At 49.3% G+C, this 23,611-nt stretch overlaps 1 protein-coding gene across 5 annotated transcripts; it reads right to left on the bottom strand.

Moving 5' to 3' along the window:
* Positions 1-71: 71 nt before the first annotated feature.
* Positions 72-23,226, bottom strand: BSDC1 (BSD domain containing 1). Of its 5 annotated transcripts, none has more exons than XM_032301459.1 (11): positions 22,858-22,943; positions 22,534-22,594; positions 17,599-17,715; positions 15,254-15,421; positions 13,599-13,653; positions 11,449-11,564; positions 10,957-11,025; positions 10,704-10,782; positions 9,208-9,687; positions 3,562-3,665; positions 72-2,058 (listed from the first exon to the last, which is right to left on the bottom strand). In XM_032301459.1, exons 1-11 carry the CDS (start codon positions 22,866-22,868, stop codon positions 2,026-2,028), a joined length of 1,293 nt encoding a protein of 430 aa, XP_032157350.1. In that variant the 5' UTR covers positions 22,869-22,943; the 3' UTR covers positions 72-2,025. The 5 variants fall into 5 exon arrangements, with proteins under 5 accessions (XP_032157350.1, XP_032157351.1, XP_032157353.1 ...); XM_032301462.1 differs by lacking the exons at positions 72-2,058; positions 22,858-22,943 and adding exons at positions 2,101-3,390; positions 23,153-23,226; XM_032301457.1 differs by lacking the exon at positions 72-2,058 and adding an exon at positions 2,102-3,390.
* Positions 23,227-23,611: the final 385 nt, after the last annotated feature.

Raw genomic sequence — 23,611 nt, 5'->3', positions numbered from 1 at the left:
AACTTACCTACACCCTCCCCAGCTTTACTTCTCTTTCCCTTAAAAGATCTTCATGCAACCAGAGGGCCTCATTCAGACTTCCCTTTTATTACAGCTAACAAGTGATTTTCACACAGGTGTTTAACTCAAGTTAATGAAAAATAGACCCCAGAATCATACACACACACGGGGGGAGGAGAGGGGAAAAGTGACCAAGAGCAACTGGAACCATCGCTGTTGCAACTTCCTTTCCAAATAAAAGCAGAAGCGTTGGGAATGCAGAGATGGCCTCTTGACTCCTTGCCTCAGTGAGAGGCCTGCTGGGGGCCCGGTCTCTGCCTCACCCCAGAGTCTAAGCTGAGTCTGAGGTGAGGAGAGGGGACCTCCTAGGGACCCAGACCACCCCTGCTGCCATCCCTGCCCCTTCCCCAGGCTCCACGCCAGAAGCCAACCTGCACACTGTATTTGTCCTGCCCTGCCTCTGGGGCAGCCACTGCTGGGGATAAGAATAGACCCCCAGACACCTTCCAGCTTCTGTTGAATCTCTTTAATGCTGTTAACGGCAAGTCTGGAAAAGGTTCAGGACAAAGTTCTTTTTTCTTTCTTTTTTAATTACAAAACTAACAGCTGTTAGAATCTTTTTTTTTTTTTTTTTTCCTTTTTTCTTTTCCTGGCTACAAAATACTCTGGGGAGATGCATTATAATTTAAAATATATAATATTGCACAAACAACCAAAAGGTTAATTAAACTAAAGATAATTACAAAGAGAAAAACCCCATCCCATCAAAAAAAAAAAAAAAAGATTCAACATTCTTTCCATCCCACCCCCTCACTGAAGGTCTGGAGTGGAAGTGACTGCCACTCTCTTAACACACCTGACCACACTCCCTTTAGATCACTGGTGAATAAACCAGACTCAGTACCAGAATCACCGAGCAGCATCATGAAGCACCAGGGTCTCCAGGAATTCCTGCAGCCCCTCATTCCCCCAAGAGAGGAACAGCTTTACCAGAGTGGAGGGTGAGAGCCACAAAGACTGGGTCAGTCTTCAGGAAGAAGAGCTTTTGCAGAAGCCTGATGAGAGCCTCAAGAAGTTCACCCCCAGCATATCCCTTCAAGAAGCAGAAGGGCTGAGGGGGAGAAGCTGGGCTTACCAGAGTCAGAAGTACCCGGCTTTGATCGCTGCTCTGTACTGTTGGTAGCTGGCTTGTGTCCTAAGCTACAGGGGGGTGGAGGTGGGTAGCTGGTTGGACAAGGTATCCCGCCAGGCAATGCACAGAAGGGCCTGAAGTGACCCCCTCCCTTCTCAGGGAGGGGAAGAAATGCAAGAGCAGACTCTTGCTGGTGGCACAGCTGGGCTAAGGACTTGGGTGCATCTGACACAAAGAAGCCCTGGGAGAGGCATGGGGACATACCAGCCTGGGCCAGACAAGAGGAAGGAGGTGGGAACTCAGGGTTTGGTCTCTAGATTTGGAACCACGAGGAACCTTTCTGGGAATGGAAAGATTCCCCAGGAGAGGCAAGTTTCCCAGAGAGCAATGCCTCTTACTCACTGGGCTAGGAACCAGAATGTGCTTGCCATCCCTGTCTAGCCAAGGACGGTGGGATGGCCTTCCTTGCCTGCTTATGGGTGGACAGAGTGTTGTCTCCGCTTCCTCCAGGAGATTGGTGCTTAGCTTCCGTCTACACAGGTAGAGGGGCTAAAATTATCCCTTGGGACTTCCCAGCAAGAGTCCCTAAGAACAATGGGTGTTCAGCAGAGAAATGTAGGCTCTTCTGGTGAGGGGGTTAAGTCTCTTCCCCCTTGAGTCATCCTATGGTTGGCACAAGTCAGAGTTCCTGGTTTGGATTTAGTGAACCCCTTCCCGGATGTGAGCAGAGGTCCAAAGGACCAGCAAGGAGCCACCCAGAATCTGTGCCCAGAGCTCTAGTTGACAGAGGCCATTGGAGGGACATTCTCAGTCAGTGTCTTCCAGGGCTGGGCGGAGACGAGTGAGAGGGTGGGAGGTTCTGTGGGCGGGGGAGCTGCACGCTCCGGCTCCCCTCATTCCCAGTCCTCCCACTCAACATCTTCCAGCTGCAGACAGAAGGGGATAATGGAGAGCACAAATACATGTTTACTCCTCTGAGTCAAGCCCAGGCCCAACCTCCCCTTGCTGCCTCCATTTCTGTATAGTCCCCCCCCAACACCCCCCCCCCCGCAAAGACCAGCCCATCCACCCCCCCCACCCCCAGCCTCGCCTGGGACCATACCCTCCTGCCCTCTGGGAGAGTGAACCACTGTCTTAAGGAATGTGTCTGGGGAGCAGAGCTGCCCTCCGCCTAAGTGGTGGGTCTGCTGCTCTGATTATTGCAGACCCAAAGGAAATGCTTCACTAGCCAACACTGGATGCTAGAAGGGGACACCTTGCCTCCAGGAGCCATGTTGGTCAGTCCCTTAAGGAGAACTGGAGAGGGGCACTGTAACCAGAAGCAAGGTGGCACTGGGCTCGGGCACTCACAGGGTCTTCCTCAGGGGCTCTAGCACCCTGCTCCCCCAGCTCAAGTGTCCCCAGGGCACTTTCTGTCGGCCTGCTGTCAGCTGATCCCAGGTCTGAGAGGCGGTAGAATGACTCTGCTTACGTAACCAGCTGTCAGGTTTTACAGAGGGCCGTAGAAACACAGAAAGCGTCAAGCCCCTGTGACATGAGAGGGGCTCAGGGGCCTTCTCTGCTCTGGGTATAGTGAGGTCACAGGAGCCAAAGACTCTTGGGTGGGTCTCTACCTCTCCCTGGGCTTCAGTTTTCCAATATGAAAACCAAGGCCCTGCCTGTCTCTCTCATCTGTTGCCCTCTTTACAGCAGGTTCATGAGCTACATGGTGGAAGGAATCATGTGGTTCTTGGGTGACAGTGGAAGAAACACTGACTTGAATCAGATGTCTGGGCTGGAGCCTCAGTCCTGTCACTTAGTAGTTCTGAGAGCTTTTCTCCCTGTCTTTCATTCAAAATGACCCACTCGACTCTGGTAGGTAAAGAAGCCTAAGAGTAGGAAGGCCTCTGAGCTTCTAGTTGGACTGGGTTTTGTGGTGGCTTCAGTAATGTTCACTGCTACTCCCATGTCTTAGGCACGATGCCTAACATGTCTAGGTGTGTTATCTATCACAGCTTACAAGCTTCTAGGGCCAGTTCTAGGTTTTCGATGGGGAAACAGAAGCTCAGGTTAAGTGACTTGCCCTAGATCACACTGCCGTTTGCCCCAAGGCCAGGAAATCTGTTCAGGTCCCATCGCTGGGGACCATGAATCAGAAGATGTGGGGCAGGGTTTGGAGCCTGCGTTTTTTTTAGTAGTTCCTCAGGTGACTTTCATGCAGAGCTAATGTCAGGAACTCTCCCACCATCCATCCTGGAACTTAGGGCAAGCAGAGCCTGCTGATGGGAACAATTCAGGGCCTGAATGGAGGCTCCAGCACCCTTCCCAGAGCTACCATCTCAGAGAGGAGCAGGGATCCACCCTTAGGGGATGGCTGGGCCCGATGGGGAGAGTCCTCAGACCTTGGGATCATCGGGCTTGCTTCCCTGAGGCCAACCAGGCCCACTCACCTCCCCAGAGGCATCCACTTTGGAGAGTGCCATCTGCACTTCTTCTTCGGTCATGTCCAAGTCAAAGTCCTTTTCCCAGTCCTCGCTGATGTCCGTGCTTGAGCCTGGAACCGAGATCCACAGCGTGAAAGGCGGGAGGGGGTATGTATGGACAGTCTATAGCTGGGGGCGACGGAACTCTTTAAAAGGGCCTGGCAAATATACATCAAAGGTCTCACATTCTGTTGTCACTCTGGCTCAGTGATCCTCCTTTTGGGAATCTATTCTAAGGAAAAATCCTGGAGTCAAAGATTTAACCAAAAGGAATTTCACTGTAGTGCTGTTTATAGTGATGAAAATTAAAAAAACAAAAACAAAAACAAACTTGAGAGTTCACTGATAGGGAATTTTAAAAATAAATGGTATAGTTACATAATAGATTATGAGACTTTTAATGTTAGGCTGCAGAACACTTATACACATGGCAAAACAGTCTAAAACTATTAAGTGAGAAAAAGGAAGTTACTATAGTGGTGACGCAGTCTGGTGTGGAGGCTCCCCATAGCCACAGACATCTTCCAGAAGAAATACACAAAGAACATTTTCCTTTTCACTTACTCCACTCTACCTTCACTGACCTTGCTAGTCCTGAAACACACCAGACACATTCCTGCCTTAGGACCTTTGCATGGGCTTCCTTGTACCCAGAACTCTCTCCTCAGACATCCATCCACAGGCCAACTTCCTCATCTCCTTCACACCCTTGCTCAAATCGTCCCCTCTAAATGTGGCCTACCCTGACAGTCCAAATTTATTTATTTATTTTTAGAAGATTTTATTTATTTGAGATAGAGAATGAGATAAAGAGCATGAGCGGGGTGGCCAGAAGGAGAGCGAGAGGCAGGCTCCCCGGCCAGCAGGGAGCCCAATAAAAGGCTTGATCCCAGGACCCCAAGACCACGTCCCCAGGGGAAGGCAGACGCTTAACCGCTTCACCAACTAGCCACGCAGGCGCCTCCGCTGCCCCAAACCATCTTACCTTATACTTTAAACTACTTGTTTTTTCCCTGTTGTATTTACCAGCTTTCGAATATATCACATCATGAGACTGACTCTGCTTATTTGTAATAATAGAGGAACTGGAATGTGCGCTCCCCGAGGGCAGGAGCTTTGTTTTCCTTTCTCAGGTCTGCCAAGTGCCTCCAATACAGAGTTCGTGCTCAATAAATATTCATGGAATCCTTTTCTAAAGCAGGGTTGGCAGACGAGGCGCGAGGACCAAATCCAGCTTACTGCCTGTTTTGGGAAATTAAATTCTGGAGCAGGGCCATTGCCATTTGTTTCCCTATTGCCCACGGCTGCTTTCCTGCGCCGACAGCAGAGCTGAGGGCGTTCCATCAGACTGAAGCATTTGTGATCTGGCCGTAGAGAGAAAAGTTCTACTAATCCCTGCTCTAGGTGATTCCGATGTCTGCTAAGTTTGGCAATCACTGCTCTCAACATGCACATTTGGGTATGACTTACAGGCAATATTAAAAAAAAAATGTACACGTGAAAGTTATTCTAAGAAGAAAACTACAAAAATAGATTTTTTAAAAAAGTAGATGCGGAAAAAAAGTATATGCAGCATGATTCTATTAAAAAATAAGCTGAGATGTTTGTACACATACAGAAAAGATGCATAACATACCCACAATAATGCTAACAAGAATTACCTTTAGGAGATGAGGTCGGGGGGTAATTTTCTTTTTCTTTTTTCCCTAAAATGAACATAAACTGCTTCGTATTTTTTCTCGTCTATTAAAAGTACCTTCAAAAAGAGTAGGTCCCTGATCTCTCAACAACATGACCTATAAACACGTCCTTGCTTTTTCTTGCTCAGCTTGCTCCTCACCAGGGACCCAGGGTCTGACACCCTTGCCCCAAGCACCCCTACGGTCCTTATAAGGGGTCTTGTATTGTTCTTCTTCTTAGCCACCTGGCTGGCCACAAGCAGCCTTGTGAGATCATGCCTGGTCTCTGGAGCCACGCAGACCTGTGAATCCCTACTTTTTTATCTATTGTACAGTCTTGGGTTAAGTTATTTTGGGCTTCAGTCTATTTATAAAATAAGGATAAAACCACCCTCTTTGCAGAGAACCACACAGGAGATTACAATGCAGACGACTGCCTCCCCACCCCCCTCATTTAGACCCTGCAGGCCCAGGTAAGTGGCCCAGAATTCTGCATTATGAATAGGTACCTGGGGACTCCTTGTAGGCCTGGGCCTGCAGTTCTAAGATACAACAGTGATATCAACGTGAAGTGCACGTAACATGTACACATGGTGGGAATTTAGCATATGGGGCTGTCAGAGGCACTGTCTCCGAGGTAAGTCGTGTTGCATGTGGCCCCATGACTGGCCAGGGCAGACCAGCAACAGAGGCCCGGATCTTCAGACGCCACATCCAAGTCTCCCTATGTCTTCGGGACACTCAGGTGGCACACACCGAGGTTTCTGTGGGTCAGAAGCCCAACTCCTGAAAGATTCCTCATCTCAGAGCTGTGGCTGTGGCCATGACAGCTTTCCCTGACCTCAGGTTGCCCTCCAGGGATGTGAAACTCTCATTTTCAGGCTTTAAATTCAAGGGCAGCCCTTCCAGGGGTGGAAAACAGAGTATCAGCTTACAGTTTGGAGCACTTCCTATCCACCCTCTGAGGCGAGTATGAACAGTCCCGATTTAGAGGACGAGATGAAGGCTTCGAGTGGCAGAGATGAGAATCAGGGCTTTCTTTCTCATGTGCCTCCTTCCCCCATCCTGTCCTGTCACACGACAAGAGTGCTAAGATCTCCCTGACACCGTGCGCATGGCGGAGAACAGACTCATGCCAAAACAATTTAAGCTTTCATGAAGTTTTGCTGTTGTTTTTTTAAGAAAGGGGAATTTTCGGGTGATTATTAATCTCACAGTGTTGTCACTCAACTCATTTTATTCTGTTTAACCAGAACTCTGCTTCCCCAGAGAAGAAATGGAGGCAAAAGCCACTGTCAGGCCAGTCACTGGGGAAGGAGGGCCGTGAGCCCAGGGCTCCTCGTAGCTCGGGGCCACGGGCCTACCCCCAGCTCTCCTCCTCCCTCCTGCTGAGGGAGCCTGAGCAGGGTAAGTCCAGGCTCTGAGATTAAGTGGATCTTGGGACAAAATGAAGGCAGGAAGCAGCTCTACAATGACAGTGACTGCCGTGGGACCTTGGGAAACCCTGTGGCGAGGCCACCGCAGGAGACTCTGCTGCGCGCAGGGACCAAGCTCTCCTCTGTCCTCTAAGGATATGGACATAAGAGGGAAAAGGAGTCACTGTCTCCAAGCCTTCATTCTTTTAAGATCCTCTCTCTCTACTCTGTTTCCACTGGGCCCCCATAGTCCAAGACCCCAGCTTCCCCCAACTAAGTGATGACAATTGCTTCTAGTGGGTCTTCTGCAGCGACTCCCCAGCCCTCCTGCAACCCCCCCAACCCCAGAGCGTGTCAGAGGCAGGAGAGCAGAGGGATGGAGAGCTCGTGCTACAGCTTCTCCATAATCTAATTTTGTCCCGCTTCAACCCACCATTAATTCTTCTGATCCCGCTCTCGCATGGCCCAGTTCTACATAACCACTACCTCAAATGGGCCTCTTGCACCACCCAGCCAAACCCCCCACTGCCTTCTGGGCATCACCTGTTCTTCCACCTTCCCCAAACACTGTTTTACACTTTTCTGAATACTTGGTGGGTGGGTGATTGATCTGTTTCCTTCCAGTAAAAAAAATGGGGAAAATTACTCCGATCTCTTGGGCTTCTGTGAAGATTGAATGATGTGCATATACAGTGCTTAGCACAGACCTATACAGACATAATAAGTGCTCAGACATGGTTCCTTATTATCATTTCCCAAAACAGGGCTCTACTCAGATCTCTTCCCTGAATGAGGGCCTATGGTGAAACAGTTACCCCCAACTTACAAAGGAATAAATGGGGCTTAGAGAAGATCAGTAACTTCTCAAGTCATATGGTTTAGGAGCAAGGTTGGGGTTTGAACCCAGAACTTTCTGAACCCTAGAGCCCGAGCCCTTAGCCCCGACATATAAAGCTCTCAGTACCGGTCAGGCCAAGTCTAACCTTCCAAGTTTGCCTTAAGGTTAGTCTCTTAATTTCTACTTCTGAGCTAATCCATCCACCCTTTTTGCTCCTCTCTCTCCTGGGAGATAATACGGCAACAAAATGGGCTTCCGTCACCACCCCTGCAAGGTGCCCCGTGGCCTCTGCTATCCACGCGTCATAGGTCCCTCATCCGGGACTACCATGCCCCCTGCACCTGCCCCAAACTCTCCACTTCTCCTCTACAACGCCCGTCTCCTCGGTGAAACAACTGCCAATGCCGGAGGTTCCTTCTTTCTCTGAACTCCAGCACCGAGCCTGGCCCATACTGCTTCATGCTCCATCATAAAGACTGCGGCTTTTGCCCCTCCCTCCTCAGTGTCTCATAAAGAGTAGGTAGGAGCTCAATGGATGACCTCACTGAACCAGAGCCAGAAGGGAAGCATTGTGTTGGAAACTGGAAACCCTACCCTGCTGTTCCCATCAGGGAGCAGGGTAGGGGTGGGGCGGGGCCAGTCTCCCTTCCACTGTGGCAAACCAGTCCTCACTGCGCTGGCAGGCATGGGCTCACCTGCTGGGCAAGTTTTGTGGCTGATCGGTATGTGTGTGAGCAGAGACTGTGTGTGTGTGTGTGCACGTGCATGTGTGTTTCAGGAGAGGCTGGTGTGTGAGCAGAGACTGTGTGTGTGTGTGTGTGGAGTAGCCTTTCGGACAATCAGCTATCTCTGAAGAGGCAGTCTGGATGTGGCAAAAAAGTCAACACCAGAGCTATCACTGTCCTTTAATTCCAGGAATTAGAGAGGTTCCCCTTTGACAAAAAGTCAGTCTCCAGTCTAAAATTCCATTACACAGATAAGAAACTAAAGCTTTATTACTTAAGCTGGGTCACAGCAAGTTCATGAGGATTCATTTTATTCTTTTTTCAACTGTGCCTCTAAGTGCTGTTTATGTTTCAAACTCATAACAATGCAGTAAGCTTAGGGAAGCTACATGACTTGCCTGAGGTCACCCAGCGGAGAAGACCTCTGACATCCATCAATGTCACAGGGATTTCCAACCCAGCACAAGGCTGCATCGTCCAAATGCAGGGAAACTGGCACAGGGTGGTAGCTAAGGGCACGGGCTCCTAGTCCAAGAGACCCGGGTATGAATCTGGGCCAGCCACTTCCCGGTCATGCAAATTTGAGCAAAGTTACTTAATGTTTCTGAGCTTCACTGTTTTCACTATAAGAAAGGACAATAATACTGACCTCGCTGGGCTGTGAGATGTAATAAGAAATTAAGTGAATCTGGCACAAACCTTACTTTGTTGAAACTAAGACCCTAACGATTGTAAGATGCACCCTCATTTCAGAAAACAGGTACACTTTAAATGCATGAAATATGGTAATAAACACTTAACAGACAGCAGCTGTCATCATCATCAGTATCACAAATGAAGGACACCTGCTGCTGGGATCCTCCCAAGGGGTGAGGACACAAGTCTGCCTTACAGACTAGCAATGCTAGCCCTCCTCCCCCCTGTCGCCCCCAACCAGGGCTTTGGCCTTGACTTACCTTTCTTTCCATTGTTAGAGGGAGTAGACTTCCCACTGTCGGAGTTCAGCTCAAACACCCGTAAGTCTGTGAGCACCTCCTCCCTCAGAGTCTCTACTCTGGCTGGAGGCCTCGGCTCTGGGCCACTGGGGCGGCCAGCAGGGGTGTGGGGCTTCAACGGAGCTGGGGGCGGGGGCCCAGTCTCACCCACATCCACAGTCAGACCCTGGTCCTCCAAAGATGCCTCTAGAAGCTTTTGGGACAGGTCCTTGGGCAACCCTGGTGCCTCGGCTGCAGTGGCAGGTTTGGCGATCTGCGTCACGAGGGAGACGCTCTCGCTGCTCTCTGACGGGGTCACCTCTGTAGGAGGCTCAGCTGGAGTCACAGGATTCTCTTCACAGGGGCTCAGGGGGCCAGGTCCTCCTTCAGGGGATGTGGAAGTTTTGGCCACAGGAACCTTTGCCTCTTTTGGAGACGTGGGTGAAACGCTCACAAGCTCCTCTGTCGAGAGAGAAAGGGGAAGAGGGCTATGTGCCCTGGTCAGCCCCAAGGCAACCTTGAGCGCTCTGCAGACAGACCTCAGGTTCCTGCCAAAGCTTACTCTGGTCAAGACTAAAGGGTGCCAGCTTCCTCATCCTCTCCCCATCATGGTTCATCCACAGATACTCCCTGTCGGTCAAAAAATCTCCTACCCCCGAGGCCTAGCATATGGCTGGTGGACACTCAGCTTCCAGCAGCACAGCCCAAGGTGGTGTCATAGATTAGAAAGTTAAGATCTGATAGTAAATCAGTTCTGGGTTCAGGACCAGCTCTGCTATATCCTCACTGCATGATCTTGGACAAAACACTTAACCTTCCTTAATAAGGAGAACACTTAATAGATGTGTTAACGGCCTACGGTGGCTCTAACTTACTGCCTAAGCCAAGCTACCAGGTAGAGGATGCTCGGCTACCTCCTTAAGCCAACACTTCCCAATGGTTCCTGAACCCGGCTAGGCATGCACTTTACAAGGAGAGCTTGTCAGAAATACAAGTTTGGAGGTGCCTGGGTGGCTCAGTTGGTTAAGTGTCTGAATCTCGATCTCAGCTCAGGTCTTGATTTCAGGGTCACGAGTTCAAGCCCCGTGTTGGGCTCCTGTGCTTGAGCATGAAGCAAAAAGCAAGTCTGGCCACATCCCTCCAGAGTCTCATTTAGAATGGGGGGCGGTGGTGGGAAGGGAATCTGGAATTCCAGTCAGCATCCCAGGTGACTCTGAAGGGGCTGGTCCACGGGCTGGCAGGGGAATCTGCCGCTCCTGACCCAGTGATTTCTGCACCTGAACCAGGAATTCCACCAGCCCAGGCAAACATTCCCTTGTTAGCTGAGCCTGTCCTCAGCATATACAGAGGCTGTATATATGCCCTATGCTTCCCTGGGTATCAGGTCTCTTCTGGCAGAATGCTCACAGAATGACCAGATGGTCCCCAGAGGCACGACAGGACCTGTTACTTGCCCACCGCCTCTCACTATCTCTTACCTTCTTCCTCCTCCCAGCCAGGCTCTTCAGAGATGCTCTGTTCTGCCCGTTGCTTCAGGGCATCCCTCCGGGCCTGCTCCTGAGTGTGTTGGGGGGTGGGAAAAGATGGCCAGAAGTGGTCAGGGCCAGCTCTTCCCAGACCCTGGCCCTGACCCCAGAGCTCTTGGTACCAGGTGCCCCTTCTTCCCTCAACAAAATCCAGCCTACTTCCCCAAGGGCTGAGTGGAGGACCTCCCAGGCCAGGCCAGCATACCTGCTCTAGTTGATGGACTTTATAGAAATACCGAAGCCAGAATTCTGAATGGGAAACAGCTGCTGGGACCTGGAGGGAGGGGACAGTGGAGATGAGACTCTGGGAGTGGTTGCGTAGGGTCTGTGCCCCCAGTCTTATCAGCCTGCCCATAGCTGCTCTGGATTTCAGATGTGGTTAAGTGGCTGGGCGGTTCTTCTCAGAGCACTTACACCCTCCACCCCTACACCCACCTTCCCGACCCAGCTTGGCCAAGGAAGGAGAGAAGAATTCCCATTAGGCTTTGCTGGCCCTTCCATTTCTCACATGAGTGCCAGAAGCTTGGTAAATCAGCTTTACCCACGTGGATTTTTAGCTTAGGACCTGGCTGGTCTGCCTCTAGAGTCTCTGATGGCTCTTTGGGCCAGATGACTCCGGAGTGACTCTGGATATGTCCCTCCACCTCCCGACACCTGAAACCAAAGCTGGGTGAGGTGCTGCCAGCTGCGCCCTCACCATCTTGGTGTAGAGGGCCCGGATGGAGGGGCTGCCTACAAGGAGCTCTGAGATCTCCCCCTTCTTCTCCTCCAGGCAGAACTGGGAAAGCCAGGCGTCAAACAATTCCGGGGGCCCTGCAGAGGGACAAACACTGATGGTCAGTTTCCTGGGTCTGGAGAGGGAACACTAGGCCTACAGAAAAGACACCTAAGCATGGACAAGGACAGTGAGCGAAGCTTAAGTTTTTTTCCAAAGCCATTTTGCCAAAGGTGGGGGGTCTGGAGGGGTAATGGGGTAGTAGGCCCCACTGATCATGGCAAGGCACTGAAAAGTGATCTCTAGGACGGCCTGTAGTCTGCATGTTCTCACAAGCCTGCTCACACTTTAGCCCACTACACTTGGCCACTGAGCCCCCTCCTCTCTGAAACCACTATTCTCAGGTCCTCACGGGCCCCATGTTTCCAGTCTAAAGGCTACCTCTCTGCCCTCCCTCATGTGACCAATCCATCTCCTGATCCTGGGAGCCCTCTTCTCTCCTGGCTTCTTGGGCTTTTGTGATTTTCCTCCCACCCTTCTAGTTGTTCCACCAGAGTCTTCAGTGGGCTCCTCCTTTCCTCTCCTTAGCTCTTCTCCTTCTCTTTTTTCCCATAAGATGAGCTCCACTAAACCACAAGTTTCAACCACTGCCTCCGCTGACAACTCTTCCATCTTCACAGCCCCAGCTACCCTTCTGGGCGCCAGATCCGGGGGTCCAGGTGTGCTTCGGACACTCCTGCCTGCTCAAGCGCAGCAAACCCCACGTGTGTTCACTTTCTTCTCTCCCACGCTGTCCCACGTGGTTATCCGCTAGAGCCCTGGGGGCCCTCCTGGACTCCTCCCTTATCCGATCCCTCTGCATGCCACTTCCTCAGTGTCTTCGTATGCACTGTCCTCTTCCATGCACCTGCCACTCCCTAGGCTCTGGCCTTCCTACCAAGCCTCCTTCCAGTCTGCTCATCTTCTGTCTTTCTCTAGTTTACCCTTTACAACCATGCTTGATGACTCTTCCACAAAACGCAAAATCTAATTACCCCAGCCCACAAAACCCTTCAGTAGTTCTCTAGGGAGGGCTTTTATTTTTATTATTATTATTATTTTTAAAAGATTTTATTTATTTATTTGACAGACAGAGATTACAAGTAGGCAGAGAGACAGACAGAGAGTGAGGGGGAAGCGGGCTCCCTGCTGAGCAGAGAGCCCGATGCGGGGCTCGATCCCAGGACCCTGGGATCATGACCTGAGCCGAAGGCAGAGGCTTTAACCCACTGAGCCACCCAGGCATCCCATTACTTTTTTTTTTTTTTTTTTTTCATCCCATTACTTTTTTATTCAGTAAATTCTTACACCCAATGTGGGGCTGAAACTCACGACCCTGACATCAGAGTTGCATGATTAACTAACTGACTGAGTCAGGCAGGTACGCCCTCTAGAGAGGTTTTTATTTATTTATTTTTTAAATATTTATTTTATTTATTTTAGAGAGAAAGTGAGTGTGAGCAAGTGAGTAGGGGGGCATAGAGGGAGGGAGAGGGATAAGCAGACTCCTCCCTGAGTCTTTGATCTCAGGACCCTGCTCTCATGACCCTGAGCCAAAACCAAGAGTAGGAAGTTCAACCGACCGAGCCAAGAACAATTTACTCCTAATTCACCCTTAAAACCTCCATGTCAGTGTTACCTCCTAGGTTCCCCAGGTCAGGCTGGATGTTTTCCTTCTGGGCTCCCATCTATGGAAGCAGGACTCCATCCCTACTATCACTGCTTCCACGGTTGCCCGTTTCTCTTTCTGAGCTCCAGTTCCCAGCCTGGGACTTGCTGCATGGCAGGGCTTGGCAAGCAAACGCTCAAGAGAAGGCAGGCAGGGCAGCAGGGCTGGGGTGGGATGGGGGCCTGAGCGGAGTGGGAGGGAGTGGAGTAAAGTCTCTGTAGACCAGGAGGAACACAGTTCAGGCTCAGGGAGGAAAAGGGACTGACAACCCATCCCGCTACACGTAAGGTGCGCTCTAGCCCCACTCTCGTCCCTCCACACAGGGGAGCCAGGCCTATGCTATCAGAGACAAACAGGGTGCTCATCCCAGAATCCCCCCACCTCCCTTCCCTACAGGCCTGCCCCCTCACAGCTGCCCCCTCACCATCTGGTTCATTGCAGTAGGTTGCCGGGTCTGACTGCAGGCTATAGAGGCGAGCCTGTAAGAAACAAAGAACAGGACTTCTGGAGCGCTAGGTAGAGAACACATGTCCTCTCTGAGAGCAGACCCTACCATTGTTGTTAATTTAGGTGCTTTGAAGATGTCCCTCCCCTATACATTTCTTCTCACTAGAAGTCAACCTCAATCCAGCTTCTCCCCCTGCTGGCTGCCAGACCCACGGGGCACTCGTCAGCTCACCCTATGGCTAGAGAGGAGAGCACTGGGCTATGAGGGCAAAACTGGGGCCTTCAGAAAAATAGTCTTTCCCCTAGTATTTATTCTACCTTGGGAACTAAGAAAATACAGTGTAAGCAGACTACAAAATTATATGTATAAAATGCTTCTGAATTATGTGAAACTTGAAAAATGTTAGTTCAAATATATTAATAAAGCCCAAATTTATGGGTAAATTTTGAAGGAATGTAGCTCCCTCAAATTAAAACCATTCATCAAGAACTTAATATTTTTTTCTTTTTAAAAGATTTTATTTATTTGAGAGAGTGAAAGAGAGGTGAGGGACAGAGGGAGAAGCAGACTCCCCACTGAGCAGACAGCCTGATATGGGGCTCGATCCCAGGACTCTGGGGTCATGACCTGAGCCGAAGGCAGATGCTTAGCTGACTGAGCCTCCCAGGTGCCCCAAGAATTTCTAAATTTCATAGCAGTCTGCCAAATGAATTACCTCCTGGGTTCCTGTTAAGGTCACAGGAGTGACAAACAGAAAACCTATTATGTGAAGCAAGGACTGGCTGTCTTCATCAGAACTTCAGCAAGGGCCTTTGTGATCCACTACTGTTAGAATTTAAAATCCTACAATTTAAGAAATTTCACACTTCTACTCAAATGGTCACTAAGTGGTGGTATTAGTGATAATACTTGAAAAATCATTGTGTTTCGAATGGAATTTCAATGTGGTAAAAATGCTACGAAGGCCCAGCTGCCGTGACATCACACTGTGCATTTAGGAGAAAATACTCTGAAATGTAAGAAGTAATGCTGAGAAGATAAAATGTGTAAGAAATATCCTGCCGCTGTGGTTGATCTAGGTGCTTTGAAGACATCCTCGGCCCATGCACTCATTCCCACTGGAAATCAGCCTTAACCTCAGTGTTGAGAGGATCATGCCCGTAGAGCAGTCCTTATTACGGTTGAAAGCTGAAGGAAATCTAAATGTACAACACGAGGAAAATGAATAATAATGCTATCTTTACTTGCAAGAATTCAAAGACATTACGATGATGGTGATTAAGAAATATGCTAATATATTTTAAACATTTTTTTTTTATAGCAGGTTATAAAATGGCAGGTATAAAGTGCCTTTTCGGGTAAAAAGAAAAAAATCCAAACTATCTTTACCAGTGCTCGCAAACAAAAAGAAATGACAGGTTAGACACCAAAGAGAGATCAGTGATTCTCCTTGAGGGATGGGATTATGGATTTAGGAATCATTATACTTCTGCTTACTAGTATTCTTCAATTTAGTTACATACACATGTTTATTTTCTGGCCTGAACACGTATCACTTTTGTGAGTGCACGTTGGAAGCTAGAACCCAGTGCCGGTAGGCACCTGCAGAGAAGGATGAATGTAATGGATACCTTCGTGCCATCATAGGGCTCAGCTGTGCCAGAGGGTGTGCCCATCAGGGTGATGACATCGCAGTCTATGGTTTTGTCCGGTGAGGGAGCAAAGGTGTCGGAGATCACCCCTAGGAAGTCAGACAACCCCTTCTTCATTTTCTCTGTTGCCCCCGAGGAGCCTTCAGTCTGCAGAGAGAAGCAGGCAGAGGAAACAGGTGGCCCAGCAGCAGGCTATAATCTAGGGGATGGGTACTGAGGGGTGAAGCATCAGGGGCAAAAGTGTGCTCTCTATGTGGGGACCAGGGATGTGCTCACGGCCTCTCACCCCATCTCTGGGATTGGAGAAGGACAGAGGCAGCCAGGGTCCCTCCGTACACCAGATGGGGGTGTGGAATGGGGAGCCAGTAGGCTTGGGTAAGTCAGAGCAGAACTCTCTAACTGGTTCATCAAAATTTCAAGGCCAGTCAGGGTGATCAACAATTGGCAGGAGAGGATGCCTGCCATACACGGTAAGTGGGGAAGAGGTCCTCTGGATAGAGTAGTGGGAAAGGTACCACTTTTGGAGACCTAAACCTCCATGAGTCTGTTTCATGATCTGTAAAATGTGGATAAACAGACTTCCTTGAGAGGGCTGCTGTGACAAAAAAGATAAGGCATGTACAATGCCTGGCATACAACAAACATTTACCAAACAGCAGTACTGTAATATTACAATTTCATCATCATGGCTATTCAGCAAGTGGAACATTTTGTACAAAAGGCTGGGGAAATACGGGCAGGATGAGAACAGATATCCCTGCCTAGAGGCAAACCTGGGACCAGCTGAGGGCCAACATATGGATCAGCTAGAAAAGCAAATGGGACACAGAGCTTGAGCCACACTGGTCAGAATGGCCTCGAAGCAAAGCACAGATGGGATGCTGACAGGGCCAAGCTCTAAACCTCATGGAAACCATAATATTTACTCCTGATGAGGCTATCCCAGCATTTTACAGCTGGAATCTAGGAGCGTGCTGGCACATGCTGGCACAGATATACAATCAATGAATGAAGAAAAGGAATGAATGGAAGAAACGAATGGCATCTGTGCTCCTGGCTGGACTCTAGCAGATCAGCAGGGTTACTCCTTGTCGTCCATGCCCATCAGCAGCTGGGATTAGCAGGCAGACAGTAATTTACAACAAGTTACAAGAGTTAACTAAATAAGGTTGGTGGAAAGAACTCCAAAACATGTTTCTCATAACATGGCCTCTAATCACAGGGCAAATGGTTCAGCGGAAGCTCAAATGAAGAAAGTGCAATTGTCCCAACACTAAAGGAGAAACTGTTCATACAAAACCTGTATATTATACCTCATCAGAAGCTTGAAATTTGCAGGGATAGCCAACCATATACAACTTTCACTTTTCATGCTGACTTTTAGAATCTAATTCCTACCTTGCAAGAAGATTCCGCTATACGTCTTTCTTTGATCAATAAAAACAGGGCCAGTAAGAATATAACTTGGCACAGCCTTTCTGGAGGGTAGTTTTGCAATAAGTATCACAAGGCCTAAAATTGTACTCACCCTATGATCTTTTCCAGTATTTTTTTTTTTTTTTTAAGATTTTATTTATTTATTTGACAGAGACCACAAGTAGGCAGAGAGGCAGGCAGAGAGAGAGGAGGAAGCAGGCTCCCCGCTGAGCAGAGAGCCCGATGCGGGGCTCGATCCCAGGACCCCGAGATCATGACCTGAGCCAAAGGCAGCGGCTTAACCCACTGAGCCACCCAGGCGCCCCTCCAGTATTTTATTATAAAGAAAATACTAAGGGCAAAAATTTAGCAATCGGAATGTTCAATGTGGCTCTGTTTATAGTACCAGTAAAAAATGCAGTAGGAACCTAGGAACTGGCTGAACCTACAGAGCAAAGTAACAGGCCATTTATGATGCTGGAGAGCGTGGTTTGCAATGATCAAGTCAGAAAGTAGGTTACAAAACATGACATTCAGTTGATTCCAGTTTTGAAAAAGAAAGTGGACCTAAGGAACATATCCCCCAATATTAACAGCTGTTATCTTTGGGAGATGGAATTAAGGGTGTCTCTAGGTCTTTTTCTTTTACTTAAGGTATTCTCGAAATTGTCTATAATGAATGACTTTGCTAACAGGAAAACATTTTGCTGATACAATACAAAAATGGGACAGCCTGTTAATACTTCTTCCATGTAGCTTGTTTGCTCGACAGACACCATTCTTTCAAAGTGGGAGCCTCTGGGCAGAAACAATTACTTAGTAGTACAAAGGTTGGGGTGTCCCCACCAGGGGCCTGGGTCGGGTCAGGCTGGAGGGACAGTCACTCCAAGGGCAGAGGCAGTACTCACAGCTAGCTTCTCCTTGACCACGCTGGCTGTGGCCGCAATGGTGCAGGCTGTGTCATGCTGTACCACCTGGGTGAACTCCGTCAGGTCTCGCTTCATGAACTCCAAGGCTTCGGAGGACTACGGAAGACAAGAGAGGGATGACAGAGCCAGCTGGCACCACTACCCTTTGTTCCTGTTCTCTGGGCTTCTTCCGTCCCAGAAAGACACATGGAAAACTCAGGTGCCATGGCACAAAAACAATGCTGGCTTGTCTCAAGCCCATGACCTGGGATTACCGAACAGCAGCACACAGAGGGACTTCCTGCTGCTCTGAGAATGGGGAGGAGTCTCAGCCTCAGCACTTAGAAGCTCTGGGGCCACAGGTAACATCAAGTCTCGGGTTTCTCTTATAAAATGAGGGAGGCGGCCCTGTCAGTGGTTCAAGAGCAGGCTGGGGAAGGGTCACATGTTGTCTGGAAACAAAACAGAGTCTGACGTGTTGCTCTGATATGCTTTAAGTTGTGATGTTTGTTTCAATTCAAATAACATGAAGAAAAGGTATGTGATTTTTTTAATCAACGGAAAGTGTTCCTACTTTTCCTTTTTTTGTTACAGGGAGATTCAGTCGAAATATGTGGCAGTATGTGAAATTATTTGTCTGAAAAATTTCATGAACCTGTCACATTAGCTTAGAAAGCATTTATGAATAATTCCTGACAATTTAATGCCAGTAAAAAGGTGTGTGGTTTTTATACTCAACAAAGGGGATGTCGAGAAATACTGGACTGGATTCTCTCTGAGGGGTTCTTGGTTCTACCACGCCAGGATTCTATTCATCCACAGGGCAGAATGGATATTTGCTTCTGTCAGACTGACGTGCCACTCGTCCTGCACTCAGATGACATGAGACCGCAGGCCATCAGTTCCAGTCTGAGTCTTGCCCTGCTTTGTTTCATCCTTACCCAATCTGCGGGGTACCTTCCCATACTACCTGTGTTTGCCCTGGCAAGCCTTCTCATTGTGTGCGTGTGTGTGTGTGTGTGTATTAGCATTTTTGAGGGTTCCGGTGATTTTTTCTTTGGGGAAGGGCCTGCCTAGTTTTCATCAGCTTGGGACGTCTCTGGATGGGGCAGTGTCATCTATAGATAAGAAGCTTCTCTGGGAGTGGGAATCATATCTCCATTTCAGACTCAGGACAACTTAATTAGGGTGGAGGGGTCATTTATTAATTCACTCTCTCGATCCACTCTGCCATCACCTTGGTCTAGGCCAACCTGCTCTTTCAAACTGACTCCTTGCAGGGTGCATCAAAGACCTCCACTACATTCTCCTTGTGCCACTGCTGCGAGCTTTGGAAGTCAAAGCGGACCAGGCTGTCCCTGCTTTCCATTCTTCAGTGCTTACACAGTATCCGATGAGCAAGCAAAAAATCTTTACCTTCACTTCCAAAGCTCATCTCATCTCTTCTCTGGCAGACTCTCCCCTACCACTGTGTCCCTCTCTGAGCTCTAGCTAGCTTTCTGCAAGTTTCTCAAATGCTTTAGCATCCTCCCTACCTCCAGGGTGTCTGAACCCATGACTGTAACTCTTCGGAACACATACGTGAACAAACACAATGAATGGCCCCCCTCACCTGGTTAACTCTGGTTCTTCCTTCAGATCTATGCTTATATGTCACCTCCCTAGAGAAGCTTCCCTGATGGCACCTCAGATTAGCTTGGCTCCCTGCTTCCCAGGGTACCTGCATGTTCTCTAACATTTGTCATGCTGCAGACTTATGACTGTTTGTTCAAGTATCTAGCTTCATAACAGAGTTCTGTGAACATCGAGCCCGTGTTTTTTGCTCACTGATGCTCTCCCTGTGTATGACATAGAACCTGGCATGGAGTACGTGCTCAAAGAAAGTCTGCTCGTTAAATTTTCATGTACATGGGCACATTTTAATTATATAACCATTGCCATGATAATGTGATGAACGGCTGTCTCTCCCTCACTAGACTGTGAGCTCTGAGGGGACCCGTATGAACCGACAGGGTGCTTGCCCTCAAGAAGGTCATCATCTACCGGGAAAAATGCTCCCATGACAGTGTCAGTGTACAAGACCAGAGTGGTGACCGATGTTTTCTCAGGAAGTTAGAAAGACTTGATGAAGGGAAGCCTGGATTGAGCACCTCAAAGAATGAGCAAGAGAAGCCAGTAAAGGAAGCCGGGGCACAGCAGGGCCCAGGGTTTACTGCAGCCTCTAAGCATTTCAGTCCTAATGAACATTGAAGGAAATGCAAACGTAGTTTGGAAGAAAGCTGGAGAGGCTGCCAAGGGCAACTACGGTGGGCCTGGTCAGCCGTTGTGGGAGTTGGGGAGCCACTGAGAGTTTGAAGGAGGGGGGAAAGGATGAGTTCTGCATTTTTCATAGGTCACTCCAGTGACTGGCCTGACAAAAGTGACAAGATCAGAAGCGGAAGAGAACCCATCAGGAGGTTGCTGTCAAGTTCAGAAAAGGAAATGAGAGAATATGAATAAGGATAGTGCTGGTCAGGATGAAAGGATGGGACTGGTTCAAGAAATAAGAGCAAAAAAGGTGGATTTAGGGATTAAATAATGGGTTGAGTGAGGGCAAGAGAGAGTCGAGGAAGAGCCACTGGCTGCTACCCTAGGTGACTGGGTCGATGGACTGCTGCCAGCTGAAAGAGAAAATGCGGAAGGGGGAGCAGGCTTAGAAAGAAGGTGATGACAACAATTTTGGTCACGTAGGATGTGCGATGACAGTGGGCTAACTGGGACAGCTGTCCAGCAGGAGTTATTCTCCAACAGTAAAGCTCAGAGAATAGGACTAGGAATCACACTATCATGAAAATGGAGAAGTCTCCCAGGAAGAGTTTGTCGAGTGAACAGAGCAGTGAGCTGAGGACAAGACCCCTCAAAAACCGCTCCTTTAAAGGGTAAGAAGGGAAAGTCACGCAACAGTGAGGAAAGAAGAGCCAGGAGATGTGGAGAATTGAGAGAGAAGCAAGCCACAAAGCCAAAGGAGTAGAGTTTCAAGAAAGAGGCTGAGTGATCACTAGTGTCAAATGCAGCCGAAAGGCCCAGGAAGATAAGAGTTGAAAACCACCCGATGGATTTGGCAAGTGGTAGGTGAAGCTGAGTGTGTTTACCGATAAGCTCACATGTGGTGGCCACAGGGATGGGGAGAGAGTTATGAGAGATCATGTTGTTGACTTCAAATATAAAAAGTAGGAGGCGAGGGTTTCTCCTAGAGGTAAAAAAGAGGAAGTAGCTGAACAGAGCACTGGAGGGAAGAGTTAGGTTTGGGGAAAGTTTCGAAGATAAGGGGAAGAAAAGCAAATCAGAGACTGAAAAAGCTTGTTGGGGGCTGGTGCTCAGGCCTAAATAAGCTTGGGGAATCTGGGGTTGGACCAAGGAGCAATGCCTTTATCAGTGTCTGTGCGGAAATGCAAACAAGCACAATGACTGCAGGAGGAGGGAAGGAGCAGAGGAAGACAGATTATAGCACCAACTTAGAACTGTGGTCTCTAGGGCAATGGATGCTAGGGGTGCAAGGGAACTGAGGGTCCTGGGAACTGAGTATTCTAGATGGAGCTGAAATGGGAAGGCAAGGGGGGCAAGGCCAGAAAAGCACTGAATGACCAAGGGAAAAAATGGAAGTAAAAATGGACTAGTGGTGTTTAAGAGGTTTCCCCAGCACCCTCCTCAGGACTTAATAAAAATAACTGATGCTTATATACTACTTACGGTGTGCTAAGTATTGTTCCTAGTGCTTTACACACATTATTATTTAATCCTCACAACAGTACTATCAGGTAGGTGTTCTTAGTACTCCCATCTTACAGATGGGGAACTCAGGTTTAGAGAGGTTAAATAACTTGTACAAGTTCATGTAACAGTAACTAGCTGAGAGGGAAATTAAGTCCCCTCTTTCTGAATGGGGAACTGTCAAAGGCAGAAACAACATCCACACCCTGGCCTCAAACAGGGAGCTTCCCAAGAACAAAGATGGAAAGCCAACCAACTATCTATGAGTTATGGTAAGACCGGCCTTGAGGGCAACACACAGAAAGTCATCGCCCCAGTTGCTGAATGAATGTCAGATTCTCCTTCCAGGAGATCGCTCAACAGTATTCTGAGGTCCTTTGAGAGCTTTTCGATTAAACTTCAGTGTGAAATTCTCTTATTCCTGAACAACAACATAAACAACTCAGGACATTCTCAGATTAGCTAGGCTGTAGCTAGCTGAGAGGCTGAACAGGAGTATGTAGGCTAAAGGAGGTATTAAAATGCCCCCAGAGCAGAGGACTGATTTAACTGAGATCAGAAGCCTCCTGGAGTCTGCCCTGAAGCAGGACTCACCCCAATTTCTTGAAGTAAACAGTAGTTAACTTTTCCTCCAGGATTCACTTGGGCTGGTTCTGACAAACTAGTATGGGGTGGAACAGAAACACACAACAGCCTTGTCTATTGGCAGAGCCAAGGCTCACTCATCATCCCACAGGGATTGCTGCCTCCCCACCAGACTGTGAGCTTTGTGAGGCCCAGGATAGCATCTGCACCCTCAGGACCTGTCAGAGTGCTAGCTGTGGAATTCCAGTATTCGAATGACTACAGAAATAAGTTTCTATTGCAGACTTCTTCGTAATCGATCAAAGGTTCTCTCTTCTACGAAGCTGTGAACTTCCTTAGCTGGAATAAACTGCTCTTCCTATGGATTCCTACAAAAAGGAAGCTCCGGCCTTTAAAACAATCTGTATTTCACCGTGGCTTGTGTCACACTGCTCCGAGTCGGGGGTCAGTCCTCCCCAAGACCGACAGGGGTAACAGTAGGGCCCGGGTGGGCCTCATCTTTGAGGCCCAGCGCCCACACTGGTCGGGCGGGGCAGCTTGGACCTGCTTGTATGAGGCGGCGCGAGGCCCTGGCGGAGGAAGGGCGCCGGCCCGGCTTACCTTCTCCTTGACTGCCTGGTAGCTCTGTTGCAGCCAGCTCCGCCACCAGCCCACGTCCTCCCTGCGAAGACAGATATATCTGGCGGCCCTGCCGTGCGACTCTTGCCCGCGCATGATCGGGTCTCAGTTTCTCCCAGAGATGTGGTCCGCGGGCCGAGACTTGGCAGACCGTTTCCCCACCCCCTCGCACTGAGACTCCACCCCGCCCTTTCAGCCCCGTCCACTCCCGGGCCGGCCTCCTGTTCCCCACAGGGACCCTGGCCCAGCACCCCGACCCTGGGAGAATTCAGGCCCCAACGCCCGAGAGCTGGATGACGGGCTCACCCTTCCGCCATCTTGCCTGCATGACATCACCACTATTTACTGACCTCTGACTTTCGACACGGCACTACCCCCCCCAAGCACCGCCCCAGAGCACCCGGTCCAATCCTCGCGCTGACACCGCCCACAGCCCAATCTCCGCCCCGGCTCATCACTAGGCCCCGCCTCCATGAGCTCGGTCCACTCTCTGTCTAGAGTTCGCTCTTAAACTCCGCCCCTGAACTCTCGGCCCAATCCTCACTCAATTCGGTTCTCAAGTCCACCCCCAAGTGTTAGCCCTACCCCCACTAGCACCTACTTTTTATCAAACTGACTTCGGATACGGTGGCTGCCAGGGGCCACGTCCGCCGGCCTGGACCGCGGAGGTGTACGCGCAGAGGCGAGGAAGGAAGGGAGCGGGTCTGGAGCTCGAAAGTCTGGATCCTAGAGCGCAGGGCTAGGACCACCCCCCTTTATGAAACAAACCGCGTAGCGGTTGCTTGGGGTCTCTTCGGGCTAATTCAACAAGCGCAGAGCAGGGCACTGGGCCAGGGTCTGCAGGTGTACGGAGAAAAATTCTTCAACGGACATGGATTAGCTTGTGAAAGGGAGAGACTTTCTGGATCTGCTACCCATCAAATACCATCGCCTCTTGTCTGTTTACTGGGAGAGCTTTAGTAATCCCTCCACCCCCGTTCCGTTTCCCCTCTTTACAGGATTGTTCCTGTCATACCTGCTGTTTCTCCCATCCTAAAAGCGTGGAAATAAATACCAACAC

Source organism: Mustela erminea, chromosome 10 (genome assembly GCF_009829155.1).
Source record: "Mustela erminea isolate mMusErm1 chromosome 10, mMusErm1.Pri, whole genome shotgun sequence".
In the NCBI taxonomy this organism is placed as follows: Eukaryota; Metazoa; Chordata; class Mammalia; order Carnivora; family Mustelidae; genus Mustela; species Mustela erminea.
The sequence above is the reverse complement of the archived record's forward strand: the minus strand, read 5'-3'. Positions and strand labels throughout refer to the sequence as shown.

Coding starts and splice junctions, on each gene's coding strand:
- BSDC1 (XM_032301457.1), bottom strand. Junction 11,565..13,598: donor CTACTGCAATGAACCAGATG/GTGAGGGGGCAG, acceptor GTCCCTCTGCAG/GGCCCCCGGAATTGTTTGAC. Junction 9,688..10,703: donor TGGCTGGGAGGAGGAAGAAG/GTAAGAGATAGT, acceptor CTCTCTCGACAG/AGGAGCTTGTGAGCGTTTCA.